This window comes from Thunnus albacares, chromosome 12 (genome assembly GCF_914725855.1).
Source record: "Thunnus albacares chromosome 12, fThuAlb1.1, whole genome shotgun sequence".
Lineage (NCBI taxonomy): Eukaryota > Metazoa > Chordata > Actinopteri > Scombriformes > Scombridae > Thunnus > Thunnus albacares.
This window is the reverse complement of record NC_058117.1, coordinates 20,184,368-20,209,552: the sequence shown is the minus strand read 5'-3', so window position 1 is coordinate 20,209,552 and position 25,185 is coordinate 20,184,368. Positions and strand designations below refer to the sequence as shown.

General features: G+C 40.0%; 1 protein-coding gene across 5 annotated transcripts; it reads right to left on the bottom strand.

Annotated features, from left to right (window-relative positions):
- Window positions 1-128: 128 nt before the first annotated feature.
- Window positions 129-24,185, bottom strand: lpin2 (lipin 2). Of its 5 annotated transcripts, none has more exons than XM_044367761.1 (20): window positions 23,993-24,185; window positions 17,151-17,351; window positions 14,745-14,840; window positions 13,182-13,543; window positions 12,990-13,097; window positions 12,764-12,890; window positions 12,336-12,669; window positions 12,134-12,233; window positions 11,760-11,947; window positions 11,146-11,239; window positions 10,412-10,481; window positions 10,213-10,305; window positions 9,970-10,052; window positions 9,275-9,422; window positions 8,687-8,835; window positions 6,685-6,771; window positions 5,988-6,140; window positions 4,757-4,871; window positions 3,901-4,004; window positions 129-3,138 (listed from the first exon to the last, which is right to left on the bottom strand). In XM_044367761.1, the coding sequence occupies exons 2-20, from the start codon at window positions 17,340-17,342 to the stop codon at window positions 2,994-2,996; spliced, it is 2,748 nt and encodes a 915-aa protein (XP_044223696.1). In that variant the 5' UTR covers window positions 17,343-17,351; window positions 23,993-24,185; the 3' UTR covers window positions 129-2,993. The 5 variants fall into 5 exon arrangements, with proteins under 5 accessions (XP_044223696.1, XP_044223694.1, XP_044223693.1 ...); XM_044367759.1 differs by having other exon boundaries at window positions 13,182-13,546; window positions 23,993-24,184; XM_044367758.1 differs by lacking the exon at window positions 23,993-24,185 and adding an exon at window positions 19,946-21,263.
- Window positions 24,186-25,185: the final 1,000 nt, after the last annotated feature.

Sequence of the window (25,185 nt, the reverse complement as noted above, 5' to 3'; positions counted from 1 at the left end):
TTTTAACTGCAGTAATCTCTTTCATGTACTTAAAAATAAGCAATAGGCTAAAAGTTACTGAACTAGCCTGTGGTTACTGTTGAACTTTTTGACTCCTACTCAGAAAAGTGTAGCACACACAGTATGTATTCAGTTAGAAACTTTATTTCATACAAATATGACCACAAGCCACACTTTGTTAGCTTCATTAGGCCTGTATTTTTTTTTTCTTCTTACATTGGATTTTGTTCTTTAAACATACTTTAAACCACATTTCTATACAAATCAACACAGCATACACTTAAAGTATTTCTGTTGGTCAGACACAATCACATAGCAAGCATTAACCTCCAAACAGAACAAAACAAACACAATCCCACAAAAGGTCATACACTTTATAAGAGAAATAATAAAACAAAAAAGGCATCAAAGACAGAAGAATGTGATGATCAGCACATAAACTGGATCATTTTCCACAGCAGTTGAATGAGAACAAACAATATTATATACCACATATCCCACGATCATAGAGGATGAAGTGTGATCTTTCCACACAAGATGCTTTACTTTCATAGAAAGAATGGAATTCATTTAGTTAATTAGAAGATATATCTATTTGACTTCACCAAACGTCTTAGAGAACAAGCAAACGAATCAAAGCAAAACACGCATTTTAGTCATTACAAAAAAATCTGAGCTACAGAGTGAACGCGGAAACACTTCGGCGAAATAATGACGACTATAAGTGACAATCTGGATACAGCTGTCATCGTAAATTGTGCTTTTTGTCCGTCAAGTCTCACCCGGTTTTTTAAGTCCTCCCTAGCACATACTACCATGTTACTGTTACACTTGTGCTGGAGGTCTGATCCGTGTCAGTGGAGTGGCACATCTGCTCACAACACACATGCTGTAATGCCGGTGAAGCACTTCAAAAAGCTTCCTGCAAACAGTCAAGTATTTCCTGTTTATCTCAAAACAAGACCCAATGGCTCTTCCTCAGGTCATGAGGCATGGTTTCAGTCTTTTTTCTGTCCCTCATATACACACACACACACACACACACACACACGCACGCACACACACACCACATGCGTGCACAAACACACAGAGGCTAAGGGCTAGCTCTGATGCTAACTTCATATCCCTAAATAAACATGATTTTGTTTTTAATCCCCACATTTTGCCTTGCAACCAACAAACACCTACATTGATTCGTCTGCGGTGTCACTCACACAACAAAGAGGTAAAACTAGAACTTTTCATCCTGCATTCAATTGCATACTCCGGTCTTCCGTCGACAAAAAGACCTTGAAATGAAGTGCATGTGGGCGAGAGGTGTGCTGAGGTGTAAAGCCCGCGTCTTCCGAGTGCAGCTTAGACAAAGTGCGTTGGATAAGTTTTGGTAAAGCCACTGAGGGAACATGAGCAAAGGGTGCAAGATCCTTTCACCACAACAGCAGCAGCACTCAGTGATTATGTATGCACACACACACATACACGCACGCACACGCGCTCGTGCACACACACATACACACACACACACACACACACACACACACGTAGCCGTACAGAGGACTTCGCAAACCAAAATTCTTCATTTTAAGCTCTTCTCAGATCTGCTTATCTCCACTGTTCCAACTCAAGCATTATCTTTGACATTTACACATATTTTAATACTAAAGCTGTGGAGTCTGAGGTTCAGGAATGTGTAAAGCAAGGAATATAGATCGGTGTGAAAAAAAAAAAAAAAAAAAAAAAATCGTACAAGGCTTAGCAGTTACTGTTAAGTGCATGTTAACCTGTGACCAAGCATACAAAATACCGATTTGAAGTATTTCCACATTTCATTGGTGATAAATTACATTTTCAGACAAGCAAAGGCATCACGATAGAAATCAATAATTTAACATATCAATTATCATAAATAATGACTGCATTGTTAACAAAACACACTTGATTCGCCAAAGCTTGAATAACAGAATAAACATATTAAAATAACAGCGAGACAATATAGCATGAAGCTGCTTCATTTTCTTGTTTTGTTTTTTTGTTTTTTTTAAAGTCAAACCTAACTGTGCATCATCACATACTTGTTGGCGAAAGTAAATCCCAGGCATGACCTTGAATATTAAATACCAAACATGACTCATTCAGTATGATATTAACTACAGGGAGAAAGTGACCATCGGAAATATGTTCGCGCCTCCACCAGCAGTGAACTCGTCACCACAGTGAGTACACATAAAAAACTGAAAACACCCTTTCCTACAGCAGGATCCTAGAAAGTTTATAGTCACTATTTGGCAGCCACTATCACGATTTTTACTTATTTTGTTAGAACAGAATAAAGCCTCCAATTAAAGGCTGGCTACCAAATTTAGGCAAACTTAGCATCCACAGCAAAATATATAATCGGCACATGACTAGTGCCTGTCTTGTTTTAATGAACAGTGTGTCTTTTCAGCTTTGAACACTTCATTTGTTAAGGATGTTCAGAAAACGTCCTTACTCCTGAAAACGATGTCTTTTCCTTCTGCCCAGTTTTAGTGCATTCTGGCTAAGAGCTCAGAGTATAGTGCTAAAGGCTAATGCCTCGCGTGGGGCTTCAGTCGCTCTCTTGATGGTAAATGCAGACCATCCTCTTTGCTAGAAGTTAGAGAGAGAAAAAGATCTTTATCCCTGTACAGTGGTGGGGACTAAAGAGTGTCTGCTGGGCCAATAGTTTAGGTGGTGATTAGTCTTTTGTCTCCCAGGGATTATTCACCAGGATTTACTGTTCTGGAGAAAACATCCACTCATCTAAAATTACAGTTTACTAGCTTTTTCTGTGTTTATGCTCACATTCCTGTTACTTTTGTAGAGCCGTGTGAGTTTCTGTGTTTGCATCGGTTGGGAGTATTACAGAGGGAAGATGGGGTTCCAGTCCATGTGTTTCTTTGCAGATGCATTCAAGTGCCCGCTCCATGTGTGTATACATGCATATGTATACCTGAGTGTCCATGTGTGCTGGATTACAGCAGTTCATCAGGGTTGATGTCTGGTATGGGCTGTCTCCAATAACAGAAAGAGCTGTACTCTGGCATGACAAAGGCCTCATTCTGCTCTTTGCTCAAAAGAGGGAACACATGCTCCACCAGCTCACTAAGCCTGCCGTAACTATGGAGGAAAAGACAGGGACAGAAAGACAGAATGAGAGATAAAGAAGTGAAGACAGAGAGTCAGAGAACAGCGAGCACTAACAGTTAAAACACCAAAACATGGCAGTTATTTGTAGCTAGTAAGTGATCAAGCATGGACAAAATCAAATTCTTAAAAAGGTTGAAAGAAAGTAAAACTTAAAGCCGCATTTACTGATTTTTTTAGCCTCTTGGGGGCAGCACAACAAGCTGTGCAAACACAATACTGACATACAGTATTGTGACCTCACAAAGTTATTATGGTGAATGTGTTAGCAAAGAGTTGCCTATTTATACATCCAGCAGACATGCAGTAACATTGGCTCTCGTTATAAGTCTTGTTTCAGTCCAATATTCATTCTCCTCGTAGCTGGTTTGGTCTCCGTCATCTCCTGAGGGAAATATCTGGCTCATTAGCGGCTAAACGCTCTACTATGTTCAACAGCTAGTTGCAAACTGTCCGCCCTTTGATGTTGAGCAGGAAGTGTATAGTGGGTTTATCAGCTTTTAGCTTTGTTGCTGCCTCTGGCTTGAAACAGGGTGGATGAGAGCGGTGAGAGTGAATCAAAACAGTTCGGTAAAACCAAAACAATGACCCGAAAGATGCTTAATCGCTTCATAGAGCGAAGGGGAACTGCTGCGTCAGGGGATAATTCTCTGTGGGTTTGTCAGTAATTCTGATGGTATCAATGTCTTGTTCTTTACAGTGAAACAGACAGGACCTGTAAGTGAATGTACTCACGAGGACTTGTTGCCCTTTGTCTGCTCCTGGATCAGCTCTCCCTTGGGGTTGACTGTGAAGATCCTGCACACTGGAACTCCCACCTCCTTATAGGCAAACACATCCTGTACAGAGAGACATTAACAGTCAATATTTTTCTATAATATGTTAATAAGCACAAAACAAGCTTATGTTTTTAAATATAATTTGTTAAAACACACCAAATGCTGATTTTTCTTCTTACATATAGTATGTTAATACACCCGTAATTTATATATTAAAAACTGACTGGGCCTTTTAAACACATCTGAGAAGAGAGAACACTTGATTATGTAATTTTCAGAAAGTAGTTCTCATGCATAATACACACTGATACAATCCGGCATAAGCACGTTAATAACATTAACCACAAATTTCCTGTTTGTGTTCCACCTAATGCACGTAATGGTAATATTTCGAGAGTGAATGTTTTGGTGATCAAGTGCAAGACTGTTTGTGTGTGTTTGTGTGTGTTATTTTATTTTTTTGTTTTCTCTGGCTAGCGTCACAGACAGACAAAAGGTTGTTAGATGGCTGTCCCAATACTTCATCTGGGTGTTGGTGTTTATGCAGCTGAAGACGGGACACTGTGCCCAGCTTGAGCTCCCCTTCCACGGATGAAGTCACATGGGATCATATTCCGCCAGTGACCTCAGCTCAGGTTCAGCCCAATACTGATTTCATATGTTTTTGTCTGCTAATTGATAGCCAAAGTGTCACGTTGATCTTACGATACATCATGACTACATCGGCTTCTGGAAAAAGCAGCTCTCTGACATGTAAAAGCGGCCTCTTTAATGTCTGGAAGTCTGACATCTTCAAAAATCCATTAACTCACATTAGTTCTATTCCCAAAAGCGGCGTAGAATGGCTGCTTGTTATGCTGGAACAGATTCTTGATGTCAGTAAGGCATTCAATCTTGAAGATCTCCGGTTTCTTCTCGATGACTTCCCTGAAGCAAAGACAGTTTGATTAGAGCAACACATGTGTGTCCTTACCGTGGGTCAAACTATGGAGAGTTAACTTAAATACTTGTTCAATTTCTCTGAATCTTGGATTAAGTTACAGGAAATTTGAATATTCTGGATGGAGGTTTCAGTTCTCTAAAGAGATCACACAAAAAAAAAAACTGTGCAGGTTGCTATGGTTACATGTTAACTGTGATGTTCAGCAGTGACAGTAACAGAAAAAGCCCACTGCCACCCTGTATAATTAAACAGCAGAGCAGGTAACTGGATGGAAAGTTTATTTATTTGTGCCAAAAGTAGACAGAGCATGAATAAAACTGAGGCTTTAACTATGTTTCATGAATATGCTGCATTACAAAGCCTGTTTTCTGTGTGTGTGTGTCTGCCTATTTAGAGGAAGGGAGATGGTTCAATACTTTAGTGATACCAACAAGCCATTGACATTAATGTCCACCCCAAGCTACGGCTGAAACAATGTGTGCAGTGTTACAGCTGTTTAATTAACTTGATGTTGATATCACTGCCATTTCACAGTTTATTTGGAAAACATTTGCTGAGCTCCGGAAATGCAAACAATGGAAACATCTAAAATCTTGTTTACTGAGATCAATATTTTTTCATTGATTTTTAAAATGCTCAGTGTAAACTCACTTAGAATAAGCTAAAAAAAAAAGAGCTCTCTCCTATAACAACACTACACAGAAACTGACAAGTTGCCATTCTCTCAAGTCCACCTACTGTAGCTAATTACCTGTCAATCACACATCAAGAGGAGACACGTTGGAATTAATGATAAAAAATATGAGTATGTTTCTAGGAGCTGATGGCAGGGCAACCAACATCTATTTATTTGAGTTATTTACATGAGTTTTCTGTAGCCGTAACAACCTCATCATATAAAATGTTCATAATAATGAATGAGGTTTTGAAGAGAGAAGAGGATTTTGAGACACCTGGACATATTTCATGTGAAATTAAGATAAAAAGGATTTAAGTTTGAAGGAAGACAAAAACAGGATTTAGGGATACTGAGTATTGAATTTATGCGATGACTCTGGTATTTGGTTTTAAGACACTGAAACTGTGTATACTCCTTGTACCTGTGGAAGGCAGAGAAGAGGCTGCTGGGAGACAGCATGAGAGGTCCCCGGGGTAAGATGGTGCCTCCATCGTTGACCCACTGCAGGTAACCCCTTGTCATGTCTGCCATGCCAATAGCCCGCGCTGAGCAGTACAAGAACTTGTAGCCATTCCTGCCGAACGAGGAGAGCAGCGCTCATTAACACTTATTCCAATAGAGTTTAATATCATGACCATCATTAGCAGCTACTAAGAATAGCACTTTAATTATATCAGCTATATTGGTTACTTTCATAATGTGCAGAAATCATACCGATTCAATGAATCTTTTACTGAGGAGAGATCATTAGGAACCATTATTACCCATGCTCACTAGAGCCTATTTCCTACTGTGTGTATTAAATTTTCTATTCTCTGCGTGACTAAAGAAGTGAAGACAAGTTCAGATTTTCACTGCAGATTTAACATTAAGTTTTTAAACCCCTGGAAGAAAATACAATGACGATAGTGGTGAAATAATGACATAGGAGTTTCATAATTTTTTACTTGATTATAGTTAAACTTACTGAGTCATCCACCTCAAAGCAACCCACACAAACACTGGGCAAAAATATCAACTCTGCAGTGGGAAATTGGAAAATCAAACCCAGACAGTGCAAACCACTGACTGACCATTCATCTTTCCTCTGTAATTAATCAGTGTCGTCCTGCACTTACTCAGCTACTGAGTGGTAGAGTTTGGCAATGCCTTGGTGGGTCCAGTCCTTCCCCAGCTGTGGCAAGATCTGTCCAAACACATCTGACCTAAAATATTAAACAAATACATGTAAATATTACTGACATAAAGAGAGGAATTCCCCCATCTGTCAGTTACATTACCAAGAACCAGGCTCCAAAAATGTAACAGATGTACAATGTGAGAGCGTGAGAAAGAAAGTGCGTGAAAGAAAACATGGAAGATCGGTAGTACAGGCTGTTCAAAGGAGGTCACATAAAGCACCATAACTACTTTATCATTTCATCATAAATAGAGAATATTATGGACTGTTCTCCGCTAATGAGGATTATAGGCCCATGGGGGAGGCACTGTCTCAACCTGAGCTTATGGCTGTGTGTGCTTACAGACTGAAATGTAAATGGGCTCATTATAGCCCCCATGCTCTTCGCCCTGTTACTCAAAGAAAGCCACATGTCATAGGTTGGACTAAAGGGTCACAGAGATAATAAGCTCAAGTCAATCTGGACCTGTTTGATGTTGACCACCTTTGAGCCTCACAGAGTGGGCGTAAGGAAAGCAGCAGACATTAATTTTGTGTCAGAAGAGATGGAGCTAGCTTTAAGCTAATTAAAAAGCTTAACATAAATAGAACAAGATTATGGACTTCATTATCATCTGCTATTTGAGAAAGATTTGAACATGGCAATGAAGCTGCTCAGAAAATATCCATGTAAAGGGAAATGAAATGATCTCTAAAACTCATTTATCATCCTCCTTGTTTTCTGTCATTTAACTCTACACTAGTGTAATGCCCGTTCAAAATGTGCCTGTTTGGATTTAATACATTTAATAATTTAATAAATGGTTTTAATACAGACAGAGACTTCAACACTGGGAATTTCTCATTCACAGGCTTTCTCTTTCTTATAGAAAGCTTTCCAGTCTGTCTCTCTGTCACTCGCTCGTGCACTTTTTAAAATGAGTCGGGAAACCAACAACAAAGCCTAACTTTTAACTTTAGCAAATGAAGAAGTCGTCCCCCCCGCTCTCTCATGGCAGGGATGTATAGCTCTGATCATGAAGCCCAGAAGCCCCGCCCCATCACTGCAGAGAGGAGCGGTTGATTGCTTGTTTATTCAGAGTTTAAATTTATTAATATTAATCGTGCTGCGTGTCCAAATTGCACCAAGTTCTACACTGCACTCCGTTTGTTCCCCAGCAATGCACCTGCCAAGTGTGGAGTTGATCGGATGAATGGTTAAAGAGATACGCGAAGGACACGCACACATACAGACACGCAGACAGATATTCCTTCCTTTAATAGATATAGATGATCAAACCTATACAATGTTAAAGTTAATACAACTTCATTCACCTGCTGGCCTGCACCTGTGATCATACTCATCATCATATAAGGAAGCTTATTTCACAGCATGTGCGCTATTTATAGGCACACAGGACTGTAACATTGCACTGCTACAGAAGCTGTCTCACTAATACATGAATTATTCCCTTTCTTGCAATACGGAGGCTTGCAGATCATGATCTGAGACTGGTGTGGTTCAGGTACTTTTGCGTCATTTGACTATTGATCTAAAATTAGATATCCATTAAACGATAAATAATAATAAATGAAGAATGCTTCTACAAGAGATGTGTATAAGGAAAAGATTACTCCTCATATACATGCCTAATCAGTCTTTGTTATCTATTAATACAGTATAATACAAGCAGCTGTTATTATACGCAGTTGAAAGAGCAAAGTTCCCATGCATTGGTGGATAATCAATGAGCCCTGAACAATATAAGGGTGATTTATTTTATGGTACAGTATCAGATGCCAGAACTGTTTTACCCTCACCTCACAAAGTCAGTTCGCTCCGAGAAATTGTTGTTCAGTATTTATGTGTACATGTATGTGCTCTGTAGAGAGGCACGAATGCTCAGTAATACCTCACTGTATGCGTTATGAAGGGTTGTGAGTGACTTAGAGGGACGTACTTGGTGATGGTGCCGTCAATGTCAGAGATAATGACTCTGTCATCCCAGTTCCACAGGTAGATGGTGCCTTCACAGCGGCATGTGCCCTGGTATTGTGTGGTGATGCTAAATGTCACATCATTAGGCCCCTCCTTCAGTTTCAGACTGGCCTGGTAACACAAAGAAAACAGTGAAGCCATCTGGAAGCACAGTCTCACAATTTTATTCACTAATGTGTTCAAACAGTGACTGTATGATTTGTTTTTCCACAGCACAATGAAAATGTAAAGGTCTTCAGAGCCCCCTACAGACTACTATTAGGGCAAACACTATGCAATCCATAGCTAGCCAGCAGGGGGAGCTGGCTAGCTATAAATAAACCCTTTGACAAGTAAAAGTCCCAATGTATATTCTTCACTGCAATATGAAACTGTTCGATCTTCCATTATGAAAACCAAGCCAGATCATCATTTGAAAATTAAACCGTCTAATAAAAGTACAAGTTAATAAAATATGGAATATTACAAAATTATTACAGAGTTAATGCTTCCTTTCAAAGAAGTAGGGTAGATGATTTTGAGGAAGGACAACATGTAAGAATGTACTTACTATCTGATCAGAAGAGAGGCGTAGTGACTTCCTGTAAGTGTGTGGGCTGGGGTGATGCTGACCATCAATTGGCTGCAGTCTCTCTTGACAGGATACAGCGCTAACCTCCTTGCCCTCTTCATCGCTAGATGAGTCTCCTGCTTTAGGCCTACAGAGAAACAACAACAGTTATCAAACCACCTTCGTTTCTTAATCAAAATGTAAGGCTTTGGGACTTAACATGATGTATACCAAGAGCTGCTTAGTAATAAAACTGCCAACTACATTTAATTGGACATGTCAAAGAAAATGTATTTTTATTATCCTTGTCTATGAACTGTGTTATGCTCAGTAGACCTTGCTGTTGCAACAACATAATTTTCTCCATGTGAATCACTGTTTGAAACTTATCTTAATAGCTTAATTACGTCAAAACAAACAAGCTATATCAGATAAGCATTAGTCAACAACTACTGTGCTAAAAATTTGGTGAGTGTTTTATATACTCAGAGCTCCTGCCTTATAACCCTGGGAAAGCACCTGACTGTTGGCTGACTCCATTCTTTGTCTGGCAATATAATGTGATTGTGCAGAGCTATCATGAAACCGTGGATTTATGAAGCTGTGGATTTCCTTCAATGCAATGCCAGGGGTTCAGTATGTCAATGAATTCACTCCACATGACACAGGATCAATAAACACTTGGTAACACTTACGGTAAGACCAGCTTCTCCTGAGATATGGAGGGTCCTTCCTCCTCCAAATTAGACTCCTCCTTTGTTTCAAGCTTAGTCTCTGACTGGAAAAATTAAGAAATCCCAAGACAAGCAACACAATCAGGCAAGCAGATAGAAAAGCAACACTGTACATATAGTTGTGACTTTTACAAAAATTATGGTGGTTTATTTTGTAGCACAAGCTGTGTCCTCATGTTTGTACATATCATGACATGTGCACACCTGCTTGATTGTACTATCCGCCCTTTTCCGCCAGAACCACCAGCGGCCTGACTTCTTTGGCATTTTCTCCTTCACCCAGGCCTCCTCTGTAGCCTATGATAAACAAGAAGACAAAGATAGTGAACAGTGAGCTAGATGCCAATTTATCCACATGTAATGGCAACATATAGAAGACAATGCAAAACAAAATTCCAATTACCTTTGGTAAATTCTTCTGAAACGCTTGTAGACTGAGAATCAAGGGTGCAGCTAGTGCCCAGTTATAATATCTGAAAACATAGACAGTTGAGAACCAATATTGACCGTGTACTTGAAGAGATCATATTCTGCCCCTTTCCAAATTTAATATTTTAATTGTTGTGGTCTATTTACAAACATTTGCATGCTTTTATGGTCAAAAAGCAGCTGTACAAGCCATGGATATAGCCCCTCTGTCTCACTCAGCCTGAAATGGGCTGTTATGTGTCTGCTCTATGCCCCTCTCTTCTGATTGGCTGACTGTTTCTGAGTGACGCATGCCCAGGCCAACCAACAGGTAATGACTGTGTAGCACACGGAGTGCAGAGGAGAGAAACTAGCATGACCATAAATGACAACAAAACGCAATGGAGACCCTCACACTGAGCTGAAATGAAATAAGTGCACATAAATTAGATAAATAACATAGGCAATGGTAGGAGAAATGCTGAGTGTATTGTTGCGACATCACAACCTTACGGAAGTCCAAATGGCTCGTTAAAAGACACAATTTCTGATAAGGGTTGTGTGCATTTCTCAGAGGACTGAGCATTTTGACATTTTCACAGTATTTATATAGCACCTAGACATGCTTTATAATCAAAAAAGGAAATGGACATCTCCCTTTCGACAATATATCCCCTTTAAAACGTCTTTCTTGTACATTTCACTTGTGAAATTAAAACGTTTACTTACCTATTTCCTATCTTTACTACCAAGTTGGGGTTATCTATAATTGCTGGATTTTCAGCAAATTCATGATAGGTGATGATATGCTCCATGAACTTTTCTGCAAGGAGAGAAGAACATTAATTAAAGACAGCAGATGAAAAGGCCAGTCATAGTAAGCCATAACATCTCACTTTAAGACACATGGAAAGGTCAGGAAAGTTTTTGTTACAGCTCCCGCAGCAGCTGAGGTTTTCCAAGTAACACTTAAAAAATAGTGTTCTTTTTTTAATCATTTATCAACACATATGAAAAGAGGAAGACAGAGTGGTTGAGACACAAGAGAGAACAGTTCTGTTGGGATTCAACGCTAGTAAAACGAGGCACATGTGGCCTTAAAAAAGGGAAATGTGGTAACAAGCATTTGCCATCAAACAGACAAAACTGACGGATTTTTTTTAATAGAAAAGAGCCTCTATCAACAGTGGCGTCTTCTTATGCAGCTTATTCAGTAGGGAGCGTTTTCAGTTATACAAAAAAAAGAATTCTAGCAGTATGTCTCTACTGATTGGGGTTAACTTTCTATCTTGCATAAAAATGCACTTTAGGCTACATTTTTTATGAGTGCCATTCTGATGTACCTTTGGATATTTCAGCGTTCTCTGTGAGGCCTCCACACAGAGAAAGAGTGACATCAGGGAGGTCGCTAGCTGAATCAGAAAGACACTCTGTCCCGCTGTCAGCTGCTGCACTTCCCACCGACTGTGGAGACTGTGAACCAGAGCGCATCTCCGATTCCATCCAGTGCTTAGTGGCTGCTTCAGACTCACTGGAGCAACAAAAACAGACCATGTCACAAAGGAATACAGAGTACAACACATCATTATACTGGTCTATGTCTTTCAAGGTTATTTTAGAGGAGTTTTTTTCCCCTACTTATATTCAGTTTTAAAATAGACTTTCTGTTTTTAATTAAAAGAGGTCAAGCAATTAGGTGCCTCTTTCATAATCTAACCTCTTAGGAAAATATCGTGCAGCAACATCAGGTTCAAGTACATTCAGGTCATCAAGGTAGATATCCTCAGGACCCTGATGCTGGCTCCTCTTTGGGACACCTGCATTCGACAACAGAATTATTCATCAGTTAATGTACAATTATCACTAGTGCTAACCAAGACTTGCCTCAGAATGAGCCAATTGACAATCACCAAACGTACCTTTCTTTTTAGAGGGTGAATCGCTCTGTTGGCTGTTGGAGGGGGTGGAGGTCACCATATTGGAGGGCAAGACATCCAGAGGCTCTATGGGGCTTACAGGACTCAGAGCAGTAGCAGTGCTGACAGATGTGAGAGGATTTACAGGTGTTACAGTGGTGATAGGGGTGCGTGGCTGTGGCTTGACAATGGTACACACTGAGGAGGCGCCGTCTTCCTTTTCGATCTCACTCTCAGTCTCCATGGCCTCAGAACTGAGGATTACGCGGAAGTGAGTGCTCTCTGAAGGGGTGATGGTCACTGTTTTTAGTAGTTCTGGTTTCTCTTTTTTGGTGATCTGGATATTGGGTATCAGGGGGAAAAAAAGAGAGTAAGATAAGAGTATACTGACAACTATGTCCTCATGAGTGTTTGTAGAGAGAAGTGCTTACCCTGGTAGTTTCTGGAAATTCTCCCCAGGTCCACTGCATGTGGGACTCAGCTCTGAGCAAACTCTCTGAGGGCCTCACCACCAGTTCAGAGTCACTCTTTGGGGAAAAAGCCTGAGACAAGCCATGACTAAAGGGACAGATAAAGAAATGCAAACGATCAATAGGAGTCTATTTAGGTGTCTATGTCACACCTTTGCAAATGGACCCATGTTCTAATCAATAATACCTGTCATCTGCCCGCCAATCTCCATCTGACAGCGGATAACCATCAAGGTTGGGCCTGGCTGCAGGTAATTTGGGGTCAATGTCTCGCATTGTGGTCACTGAAGGTGACCTGAATCAAGAAATACACATTCATTAATTAATCTTCCTTTAAATTGGCCTTGGTTAAGCAAACAAGCATTGACCCTGAACCTACCTTGAGACATGTGCTGCAATATCCTCATCAGAGCTCAGGTCCATCTCAAAGATCTCCTCATTTTGCCCAGTGCTGGACATAGCAGCAGTCGTAGCAGCAGGTGCGTTAGCAGCAATAGCATTACCAGTAGTGACTGACATGGGTGGGGTCAGCTCCTCTCTTCGGGGGTCTCCTTTGTGCTTCTTCTTCCGTCTCTTCTTCTTTTTTGTAGCCACGGTACTGGGAGCAGGAGGCTCAGGTGGATCCTCTCGGTCAGCAGGGTCATCTTCCAAATCTTTTGGTGCCCTGTGCTCCACCTCTGAGATCCAGAACAGGTGACTTTCAGTGGGGATTGGTGAGGTGGCCAAGTGGGCAGGGACAATCTGCTAAAAGACCAGGCAAGAATGCAGAAACATAGAGCTCAGGATACATTTTAAGTGTAAAACAAAGCAGCAAATACATATCACTAGATTCAGCATAGTAAAGCTATGACTAGATCTATGACTAGTCCAGCAGAACAGGGTTGTTGCTGAGCTGTCACAATGTGACTCTAGCAAGCTTGAGCAATAGGTCATCTGTCAAATGTAGCAAGTGCATAAGGCCATTCAGACTAAATCAGGCGATGTGATGCACCACTGCAGGGTTGAGCAGAGGTGTGTGGGGGTGTGAGCATGTTTATTTGTGCTCTAGAACGTAACCGCTGTGAAACAATGAGAGGTTAACGTTTTATTGATCTGATTCACCGGCTTTCTTGTTACCACCACTCCTTTTCTTCATTCACTCTCTAGCTCACTCGGACCACCATTGCTCTCTCTCACTCCCTGGTGCTCTCAGCTCTCCCTCTCTCTCTTTTTCTCTCAGCCTTTTTAAAATGAGTTGGTAAGCCGACAGCAAAGTCTAACTTTACTTTTAACGTTATCAAATGAAGACAAATGTCCTCCCCTCCTCCAAGTAACATTTTTTACCTCCCTCATGGAAGGATTTTACAGCTCTGCTAAGTCTGATCAATGGCTATGATTGGCCACCGCAGCGTGACATCAGGTTGTGTTTCTCCAAAAGTTGACTCTTTCAAATGAAAGGGAGGACTGACGTTTTCACCGCACCACCTGATTAGGTCTGAATACGGCCTAACAGTAGAGTAATTATTCCCACACACAAACATGCCCTACACTTGTTCCTCATGATTGCTGTGGATTATAATGACTGTAATATTGCTTTAGGGGGAAAAACATCTTGAGATCCTGAGAGTCTTTCTGGTATCCTGTGTACACAAACAATGATGAATCTGGTATAATATATTTTCCCAAATATGTGTACAGCATGTTCCTCAAATAAATCATTAAGATTGCAAGTCTCTGCTTGACAAATACTACAACAAATTAGAAACCTACAAAGATGTTTCAAAAAACTATGATAGATTTCACAAAATACTGTATATACTGATTCACTTAACTTCAGTGAGAAAGGAGAAATGCTTTCATTTTTTGGTTATCAATCTAAAAACATAAATATAATTATTGTATTTTTCTGAATGGTTTTCCAAAAAGAGTCTTTATCTATCTATGTAGTCAGTTAGATGCTTACATTCTGCTGCTCAGCCTCCTGGACAAAAAAGGCCTCGCCATTGTCTCCAAGTTTCATGTGCAGCTCTACAGGCTCTCCATTCACTTCGATGTCGATCTGAAAAAAAAGAAAAAAGAAAGAAAAAAGAATTACAAGCTGACACCTCTGGACCAATGTGAACAATTGTGAAGTACTGGCTATTAGGAGGACACTGAAAATGGTGTTTACTAGCTGGCATAGCCTATATGCTGTCAAATCAGCACATACATACATTGATTTGTGCGAATCTAACTTGGCTTTTTTTAAAGTAATTTAGAAACAAATTAGGTTTTCTTTTATACTTCCAACAAGCTTTATAGAGGGCCTGTACGGTAGCTACATAAAGCCCATCTTTCTCCCAAGGCTTTACAAAACCTAATAAGAGTATGGGTCCTCTGGGCTTGCATTCTGTGGAGCCTGCCAATAGAACAGGGCCATTCATGACCGCCAGGCGAACCTCCAGTGGACCTGAGGCTATTCAGAAACTTGACACCTCAAAAGCAAAACCAGGTCACGTCTGGCAGTGACTACAGATGAGTAAGGAGGAGGCAGACTTTGACTTACAAGTGCACTGCCCAGTCTGACAACCTGAAACCAAATTATCAATACGGCAACCAACATAATCTGTTTTTTTTCCCCCTCTCGTGATCTGCTATGTTGTATCTTTCCTTTTGCTGATGTCCTTTACTGCCAATGTGGTTTCTCAGCCAGCCTCGAGATTTAATTTCACCCCCTCAGGGTTGCTAAGGGGAATTTATGTGTGGTGTGTGATGGCTGGGAATTTCAATGCCCAATTAATAATGAGCCAGAATAAATGAGGGTCCTCTTCAACCTTTCACAGTTAGTGACAGGTTACATTCACTGGAGTGGCTGAATCTACACAGTCTACAGGATTACTGGAAACTGGTGGCAATAGATGCAGGACAATGCTCAAAATAAAGGAATAGTAGCTTCAAAGCTCATGTTCAGTTCTGACTAGAATAACAAAAAAGTGGAGTAAAAGAAAGCAGAAAAGAACTGTCTATGCATAGCTCAGTTGAGTTATTATCCCAAATGTTTTTAGAATCAAAAAGTACTTTAAAAACATTCCTGGTTGTCATCCAAAGTGACTAGTGCAGGGGGACAGACACACCAGCCACAGCCAAAATTTAATTAGTATTTGGCTGGCAACTACAGTTTCCCACTCTGTTCCTGACATGTATTTTTAAAAATCCAAAAAATCAAATGATTTTTTTTTGCTCCAGTAATTTCTAATAAATATATTTAGCAGCATCCCTTGGGGATCTGATAAGTGATCTCAGGGACACATGCAACTGTTACACAACAGCCCTTGCTGAGGCCTTCTTCTTCTTCACGTTTCCTCCCCCTCCCACACATTCAAGTTGTAGAGCTGTTGCCATAGGAACCACTCATTCATTCCTCCCTCCGAAGCCCATCAGCATTCTGGGTAGGTGGTGAGACAGTGTCAATCCCCCACGAATCATCACCCCCTCTGGTCCACAAGCAAGTAAATAAGCTTTCTTCAAGTCATAGCTCACCATTACTGTTCTAAGAATAGAGCAATGTGGTGGCAAAATAATATGTATCATGTATTACCAATTAGGCTACTGACTGACTACCATGTTATATCATTTTATATTTATATAAACTGATCAACTCACATAAAAATCTTGATACAAATGCAAGCTTCTATTAAATTCCTACCAGACTGGTAAATGGGGCAACTTGTGTTCAGTGAGGCACACATATGACCCAAGCTGTCTATTTATAACTTATTAATGAAATCAGAACTGAAATAAAGTGCAGCTGCTTGAAAGAGAAACAGAAACACAAGATTTTTTTCTAGATGAACTTGCATTCCCACACAGGTGTTTACAGTTGACCTGACTGATTGGACGCCTGCTCTGGTTGACATTGAGCAAAGCAATGCACGGAATCAATCGGGCTGCCAATCTCAATGATGTTAATAAAGTGCATTTTCTACATGCCTGCACTGTCCTGAAAAGTGGTACAATCAAACAAATATGTGAAAACACCTGTAGGCAGACCATTGACGTGTATGTCCTTGAAGTTAAGACTTCAGTAACGTAAAACATAGTTGTCTGGTCAATTATTTTAAGTAACTAATGTTTAAGTTCTCTTGAGGAGTGATCAGACTGTATGAGAATTCAAAATATTAATTAAAAGTACACATTGTGAGAAAAAGGCCTGCCTCTTTAAAGAAAAACAAGTTTCGTAGTTGGCAAACACAAGGTAGTCTTCTCTGTAAGAAAATTTCCTAATGTAGATCATGGACGTTTTTATTGAGCCCATAAGAGTTTAAATATTTACATGACGTTAACATAGGTAAAGGAGAGAGAAGAAGAAAGATAAATTATTTTAACCCACCACTTTCTCCTTGGAGCGCAGCACACCCAGCTTGCCAAAGCGCACGTGGAATGGTGAGCACTGGTAGGTGCCATCTCTCTGGCGGACAACCACAACATCGATGCAACCGGACAACGTGGCTTGATTAATACCCTTATACAGTTCTTTGACCGTTACCAGCACCTGACCTGCCAGCTGGCCCACGTAGTTCATGGTGTCCGCCTGGAGGGGGGACAAAAACAAAAGGATTAGCTGTGTTAAAGGAAAGACAGGATGAGGGTTCAGCAAGAGTCCACTAGAGGAGACAGATTTGGCCCCTACAAGTTGTGGAATCTCAAAGTTTTTCCACTTGATTTCACTTCTATTGCCTAAGTTTTCCCCCTTACACTCCAATCCACCGTTGTCTCTTCTTTTAACTATCCTTTTCCTGTCACTCGGGTTGTCTCATTTGTCCTTTGCTTTCATCTCTCTTCTCCCCTCACTGCCTGACTGGCTGCCCTGTGGTATCTGTTATCTCCTGACCTGCATACAGACTGCCAGAGTGCCACTGTTAGTCCCATGTCACTGGCCGCTGTCCCACAAGAGCAACATCTGAGAAGGGAGCTGACGGCTGGGCTGAAACAATGAGTAGAGACAACCTCACACAGAGTTCCCACTGCCATGGAGGCAGCTGACTTCCTGTTTACATTCATAAGCCTCTGCTAAGTATAACAAATACAATACTAAAAAGCCATAGTTCTGTGGCTGTAATTTTATGCATTTTCTCAAAGCACTTCTTTGTCACTTGGGACATACAAACTCTTTTACAAGCAATCTATCAAAGCTGCTGAATCAGAGAGAAAATCACAGCCAGGCCTAGGCTAATCATACATAATCACACAAACCTCCCCAGCCTTTCTGTGGCCTCTTCACTGAATTTACTGAGCTAGATTATTTGCTGTCACTTGTGCACTGTGACACAGAGTTCACAAAACTGCTGCTGCTTTAGCAAACATGATTTTGGTTTGCTCAGGTCAGGGTCTAGTTTAGTGGGGTTTGTAAACACATTACCCCTACTGACTTCATTGGGTTTATGTAACCTGAAATGCTCCTATCTCACACTGACCTTTTGTTCAGAGTCTAGCTATGAGAGCAGTGGGGGGTAGGGGGAGAGAATAGAGGCATCTGTGCAATGGTGGCATCTTGGTACGCGGGGAAACTCTGCCATGATATTTTTTTTCCCCGAAAGAGTATGCTATTGATTAGATAGTAGTAAAAATATTCATATATGCAGGCTACTGAGACTATTTTGCACCATTTATCGACACACGGAGAGGCAAATATCATGGAAATCAAACAGCCACCATTGTGAGATGACTGCTAAAAAGGCTGTAAAATGGTTTAGATGATTTCATAGAAGGCCTTCTGTCAACAACAAGAAGCTCTCAGTTCTTTTTAAGAACTTCACCCCACACGTGAACTGAAGCTGGATGGAAAAAAAAAAAAAATCACAATCACACACCATAATCTACAGGAAAACAACCAGTTTATTAATCTGACTAAGAACGTTTAAGCATTTAAAAGGTTAGGTAGGGATTTGTATTTTGCATTTTTAGTCCACAATAAAATTGGTGGGCCTATAGACAGCAAATGTGAAAACAGATCCACATTTTGTGTTGTCTTGTTTTTCCAATCAAATGTTTTAGTTCAATGCATAGATGATACCTGAAACCTACCTACTTTAAACTTAAATATGGGGGGGTTTATTTACAGTGTACTGTTGACTGATACACATAAAATCACTCAAATATCAACCATGGAGATAAAACTGCAAAACATAGATGGAATCATCTCTGAGGGACCAATAAAATCAAACATGGTCTGAAACATAAACAAGACTAAGAATCTACAGCCATGCTAGCAGCTCTGGGAGGTTGTTCTTGACCGAAAAGTTCACCTCAGCACGCTAACATGCTCACAGTGATGATGCTAGCATGCTGATGTTTAGCAGGTGTAATGTTTACTCTGTTCACATCTTAGTGTACTGTTTTAGCATGCTACCATTTGCTAACTAGCACTGAACATCAACAACAAGTACAACTGCATCTGATGGGAATGTAATGAGTTTTTCAGGTATAAGGTCATAAATTGATTTGATTTATTGATTGGGACAGTGTGCAGCTTTAAACATTAAAGATGCACTGCACCAGAGTTGGCTCGAAGCTAATTTGCATCCATAGTCCCCCATAATCAAAACATACAACAGCACAACAACAAACAGTACAAAGCAAAAAAACAAAAAAAAACTAAACAAATGTAAGTATTGGACAAAATTAAATTTATCCTGATGATGGTGCTAGACAAAAGGATCAACAAGTGATTCCAAAAGTGAAGGACCAACCAACCGACCTGCTACCTGCTGCTACCCATTGTCTTTTCCTCCTTTCAGTGTCAATTCAGAAGTAGGACACACAAGTAGCTATATTGCCAGACCAAAAACTACAAATTAAAAAGAGGACAGGCTTGGTATTTTGGATATGAAATAATTACAACATCTGACAGGAAGATGCAGGCATCTTGGCCTAACTGTTTATAAAATTGAGATACTCAATAAGCATTTCATTTCTTCCACTGTCTAACTTTAATCCCTAAAAAACAGTATTGTGTGAAGCTCTTAAACTCACATCATCCACCTGAGTCATTGTGGTCAAACAATAAGCCAATGAGCCAGACAAACCTACCAAACCAAACAATACGGGATGACTAATGCTGTAGTAGACCCTCCAGCTTCAGGCCAAAGCTGTGACCAATTAAGAAACCTGTCAACACTGACTCACCAAGGACCAGGAGGACTTCAGAGACGGAGAGTCATCCTGCTCACTGTTGTCTGTGGTGTCTTCTGTGTTGCTTTCCAGATGCTCCCTGTCCCCCCAGGATCTTTGTCTTTTCATCACTGTTAGTGGAGCACGAGCTCTCACTTTTCCTAACTCAGGATACTCCACTGGGACCAATGTTTTTCTCCCACAGATTATGATGATAATGTCTGGCTGCCATCCTGGATCCAATCTAAAATACTCCCCACCTTATCACCTTGGAATAACCTCCCCAGAGGTAAACAGCAGTACACCATGATATGACGCCAGTGGTAATTATGCAACACCGTCATAAACTTTGTCAGTGTTCTTCTTAGTTATTCTTTGCAGGATGTGCATTTCTGCTCATCCAGTCAGCTGACAGAACACTACAGGTTCAACCAATGGGATGGCCCCTTCAAGGTGGCGGTGTATGACTGATAAGGGATGGCTAATTTCTGTGAAGGGCTAGGCAATGTTTTTTCCCTGATAAGGAGGGCAAGCTCAGGGAAAAAAAACTCTGCGGCGTGATGTTCTGGCACACACAGTCACATGTACGATACAATCGTTGCTGCGTGTGCTTGTTATTATGCATGACTAATCAAAACAGGAGGGAGATTGTGACATTCGTTGGCTGCAGGAGTCAACCAATGGGATATTCAGCACAATGGACTTATTGATTTTTTTGTTGGTCATTACCCTGAAACTTTTTGACGTCCTGGACACGTGAAAGCAAAACTAAACAGGTGAAAGTTCTGTAGAGGGTATAACCTCTGCAGGGATTCGTTCACATTAAATATCACTCCAGCTCACTAAAATTAGCCCAGGTGCGAATTTTAGGTATTAGTGCCATTTTTACACTTAATACAAATAGAGCGGGTACACTCATGAGACTGTAGTCCAAATTCAACCATGTTTTTGTCATCAGGAGGTTCTGTGTGGTATGGCTTCCAGCATCCTCATGCCTGGTTTAGCTCCTGAGTGAAAGCCTAAGATACACATAATGTATGAGGCTCTTCCATCCCTGGTGCCCCATCTGCTAAACCCTTTGTAAACATTATCAAAGAAAACATGCAGGCCCACTGAGCTGAAGGCTGTTGGGTTCATCCTCCCCCTGAGCCAGCCCACGATCTGCTCTGTGTTCACAGATTTGACAAGAGCCATGGAAAATATATAAATAGTTTACTTTCAGAGATGATTTTAGGAGTTTTAAAAAGAAAAGTACCACTTATATGCTGAGTTGACAGTAGCAGTAACTAAACACACAAAGCAATTATCAACAAAGAAAGTCCTTGACCTTAAAAACTCCATGCATGTACCAATTAAAAATGACAAGACAAAGCATGTGAGTATCATGGTCCTACCTACTCTAACTACATAATTACGGTTTACATCTGGAAAGATCCAATGTACAATTTGCTTTGACTGGGCGACAAAAGAATCAGTACTGACTGACTGCACTGGCCAACCAGACCACAAATGGTTCACGTTACACACTTTCAAATATTAGATTACACCAAACTGCACCAACATGAGCCTACTTAACACGTGTGTAAAACCAACCGTGACAACCATGAGCACAGATAGAAAAGAGAGGCGTTTTAACACATTGTGCAGTGTAAGAAAAACACTGTTTTTTCATAGGAACTCTTGAATGAATAATTCAATTCCATGTCCTATTTTCAGCCAAGTGCCAAAATTGCTGTTTGCTTTGAATTTGGGGACAGTCATAGCAGTAATAGCCAAAACCTAATAGTAATTTGCCCACGTAAGATCGAGGCTACACCCTGTGAGAAAGAAGAAGCCAAAAGTTCTATTTATAGTGTGTTTTTTTCCTAAAAGGTTAAAAATGTACAACAAATCCATTATTTATCCAGTCTTCATCTGCTGCAGTAAATTTATAAAAAGCAAGTATGGGCTCATGATTTCTGAGTTCAAATCTGACTCAAACTCACTTTGTTTTGAGTAAAAACCAAAACTAAAGCAATTAGCTTGCAGGTCAAACAATATTGAATCAACACCTCTCACAGTTTCTACAAAAACTGAAGATTGATGAAAATGAGAGGGGTGTGGTATTTCACTATATTACTGCACGAAATAAAGTGGCAAGTGAGTTCAGATGAGTTAAAATGTACAGTACTGTTGAGGGTGATGTCATGGCAACTTATCTGAGTACTGTAATGTTACCTTCGATAACAGTTTAGTGATAGACTGTGAGGTGTCACTGATTAAGTGACACAGTATCAGTGTGGGATTATCTCGCTTTACACATTTACATAAAATGGACTGAAAAAGGTTTTTATCTCACTTGAAGTGAAGAAGTTCTAACACTAGTTTACTGGTATTGTGAAACACCACACACATAGGAAGGTGATTTGTTAGTTTGGCAAGATGGCAGCAATGTTTGCCAACAAAGACTTCTGTAGCGAACTACAAAAATGTGAATTAACACAAAATGCAAGCTAGCCAAATCCAAGCATATCACACACATTTAATGTTAGCCTTAGCTGTTGAGGCTAAAAATGCTAATCCAGAGGTTAAAGCTAACAATACCATAGTGCTTGCTTAATGGGATGTCACCATTACACAAGCGCTTGAACGCAGTGGTGAAAGAAGTATTTATATCCTTTACTTAAGTACCAATACAGCAATGTAAAAATACTCCATTACAAGTAAAAGTCCTGCATGAAAAATCCCACTTGAGTAAAAGTACATATGTATTAGCAGCAATACGTACTTAAAAGTATTAAAGTAAAAGTATTCATTTCATCCCTGACTGTTATATTATTATATATGACATCACTAGATTATTAATATTGAAGCATCAGTGTGTAAGCAGCATGTTACTGTTGTAGCTGCTGGATGTGGAGCTAGTTTGAACTTCTTTATATAGCCTACAGTTAGCTAGTTTAGTCCAGTGGTTCCCAACTTAGAGGCCAGGCCCCTCCAAAGGGTCACCAGATAAATTCATGAGATGATTCATGGGAGAGGAAAGAAGAAAAAACAAAGTTCTGATACACAAATCTGTTTTCAGTTTTTTCTCTAATCTTTGATTTTTGGTGAAATATTGGATCAGTTGAACATTTATTGAAATGAAACCATGTGAGAAGTTTAGAGGGAAAAATCACTATTTGGTGAAGCTGTTAACAACTCATAGACATCTGAAATGTGACCCTGACTACATACTGCCTTTTGTAAGAGGATGAAAGCCAAAAATGTTGGAAACCACTGATTTAATCGTTAACAGTATGTTGTATTTTAAAACCTTGTTATATTATCTATTGTGTAAAATCTTCATCTGAAAAGTAAATAATGCTGTCAAATAAATGTAACTAAGTTAGTGGAGTAGCAAGTACAATACTTTCCTCTGAAATGTAGAGTGGAAGAATAAACTAGCATAAAATGGAAATAACGTTACTCAACGTTACTCAAAGTACAAGTATCTCAAAATTGTACATAAGTACAAGACTTGAGTAAATCTAACGTAATTAGCTACTTTCCACCACCGCTCTTACGTTAAGCTACATGAACTGAAATTGAGGAAATAACAGTGAAACGAAAAGAAAGCTAAAACGAAAACATAACTTGTCATTATTATGGGCCGTAATGCTTGTTTTTCCAAACCATAATCGACGGAGCAGAGAAGAGTAGACCGAGAAATAAATGAATGGGTCTCTGCTAGCTGAGCTGTTACAGCCAGTTAGTTAACCCTCAGCTAGCCGTGGCGTTTACATTACCGTTAACAGCAAACGGTGAAACGGTAACAGGCGAGAGTCCCCTCTATCGCTACGTCGCCGGTTTCAATGAAAAGCCGTCACGTTAATTTGTAGACGGTTAAATTAATTTCAAATCTGGTTGCTTATATGTCTCTGGGTTAAATGAATCATTCGTAGGCTAAAATACGTCAGCTAGCTTACAGGCTAGCTAACATTAGCTGACGGTAGACTCAAGAGATATGCATTTTTTATCACAGGCAGCGGCGAACAGCTATGTGTGAGAAGGGTTAAAATCATCCAGTAGCTTACGATTTACCTTTCGGTTACTTCAGCGGGATGCTGCCGATGAGGGATGTTGTATGTCTTCAGTGAGTCCCCATATCTTTGCCCGTGAAACTCCTCTAAAGCCTCCTGACGTGTCCGTCCCTGGACCACCGTGGCTGACTGCTGGTGTGGCTGGAAACAGCGAGCTGAAGTTGATGGGACAGGGAGCCGCACAGTGGCTGCACACTCACACAGCTGCTGCCAGTATGTCAGTAATAATACCCAGGGTCACATTACTCCAGTTTATGGTCGAACTTCCATTTATTCCTTTTAGCACGACTTTATTGGATGATATTTATTGACAGCTGTAAACCTTTTTCACAGCAGCACACATGTCAAAGCAGGAAATGCACAGGTGCAATTAAACAGTGGTGGAAACTAATAAATACATTTACTCAAGTGCTGTACTCAAGTACAATTTTGAGAGACTTGTACTTTACTTGCATATTTCTATTTTATTCTATTTTATACTTTAACTTCACTATATTTCAAAGGGAAATATTGTACTTTTTATTCCATTCCACTTATTTCACATCTATAGTTACTAATTACTTTTCAGATTAATTAATAATATAACAAGCTTTTAAAAAACAACACATTGTTAAAGATTAAACCAGTGGTTTCTAACCTTTTTGAGTTTTGTCCTAAAAAAGCAGTGTGTAGTCAGGGTCACATTTCAGATGTTTATGAGTTGTTAACAGCTTCACCAAATAGTGATTTTTCCCTCTAAACTTCTCACATGGTTTCATTTCAATAAATGTTCAACTGATCCAATATTTCACCAAAAATCAAAGATTAGAGAAAAAACTGAAAACAGATTTGTGTATCTTTGTGTGTCTTTTCTTCTTTCCTCTCCCATGAATCATCTCACGACCCCTCAGATTTATCTGGTGACCCTTTGGAGGGGCCTGACCCCTGGGTTGGGAACAAACCAGCTAACTGTATATAAAGTAGTTCAAACTAGCTCCACCTCCAGCAGCTACAACAGTAACATGCTGCTTACAGACTGATGCTTCAGTATTAATATCTAATGATGTCATAGATAATAATATATCAGTCAGAGGGACCAAACCATTACTTTTACTTTAATACTTTAAGTACATTTTGCTGTTAATACTTATGTACTTTTACTTTAGTAGGAATTTTCATGCAGGACTTTTAGTTGTAATGGAGTATTTTTACATT

Bases quoted from the DNA above. Each gene is read 5' to 3' on its own strand.
- lpin2 (XM_044367757.1), bottom strand. From the start codon at position 20,059: ATGAAAAGACAAAGATCCTGGGGGGACAGGGAGCATCTGGAAAGCAAC. The intron at 10,053-10,212 runs GTGTGCACATGT...TAATTTTTCCAG, and splicing joins CGGATAGTACAATCAAGCAG to TCAGAGACTAAGCTTGAAAC. The intron at 4,872-5,987 runs GTACAAGGAGTA...TCTTTGCTTCAG, and splicing joins CTCTTCTCTGCCTTCCACAG to GGAAGTCATCGAGAAGAAAC.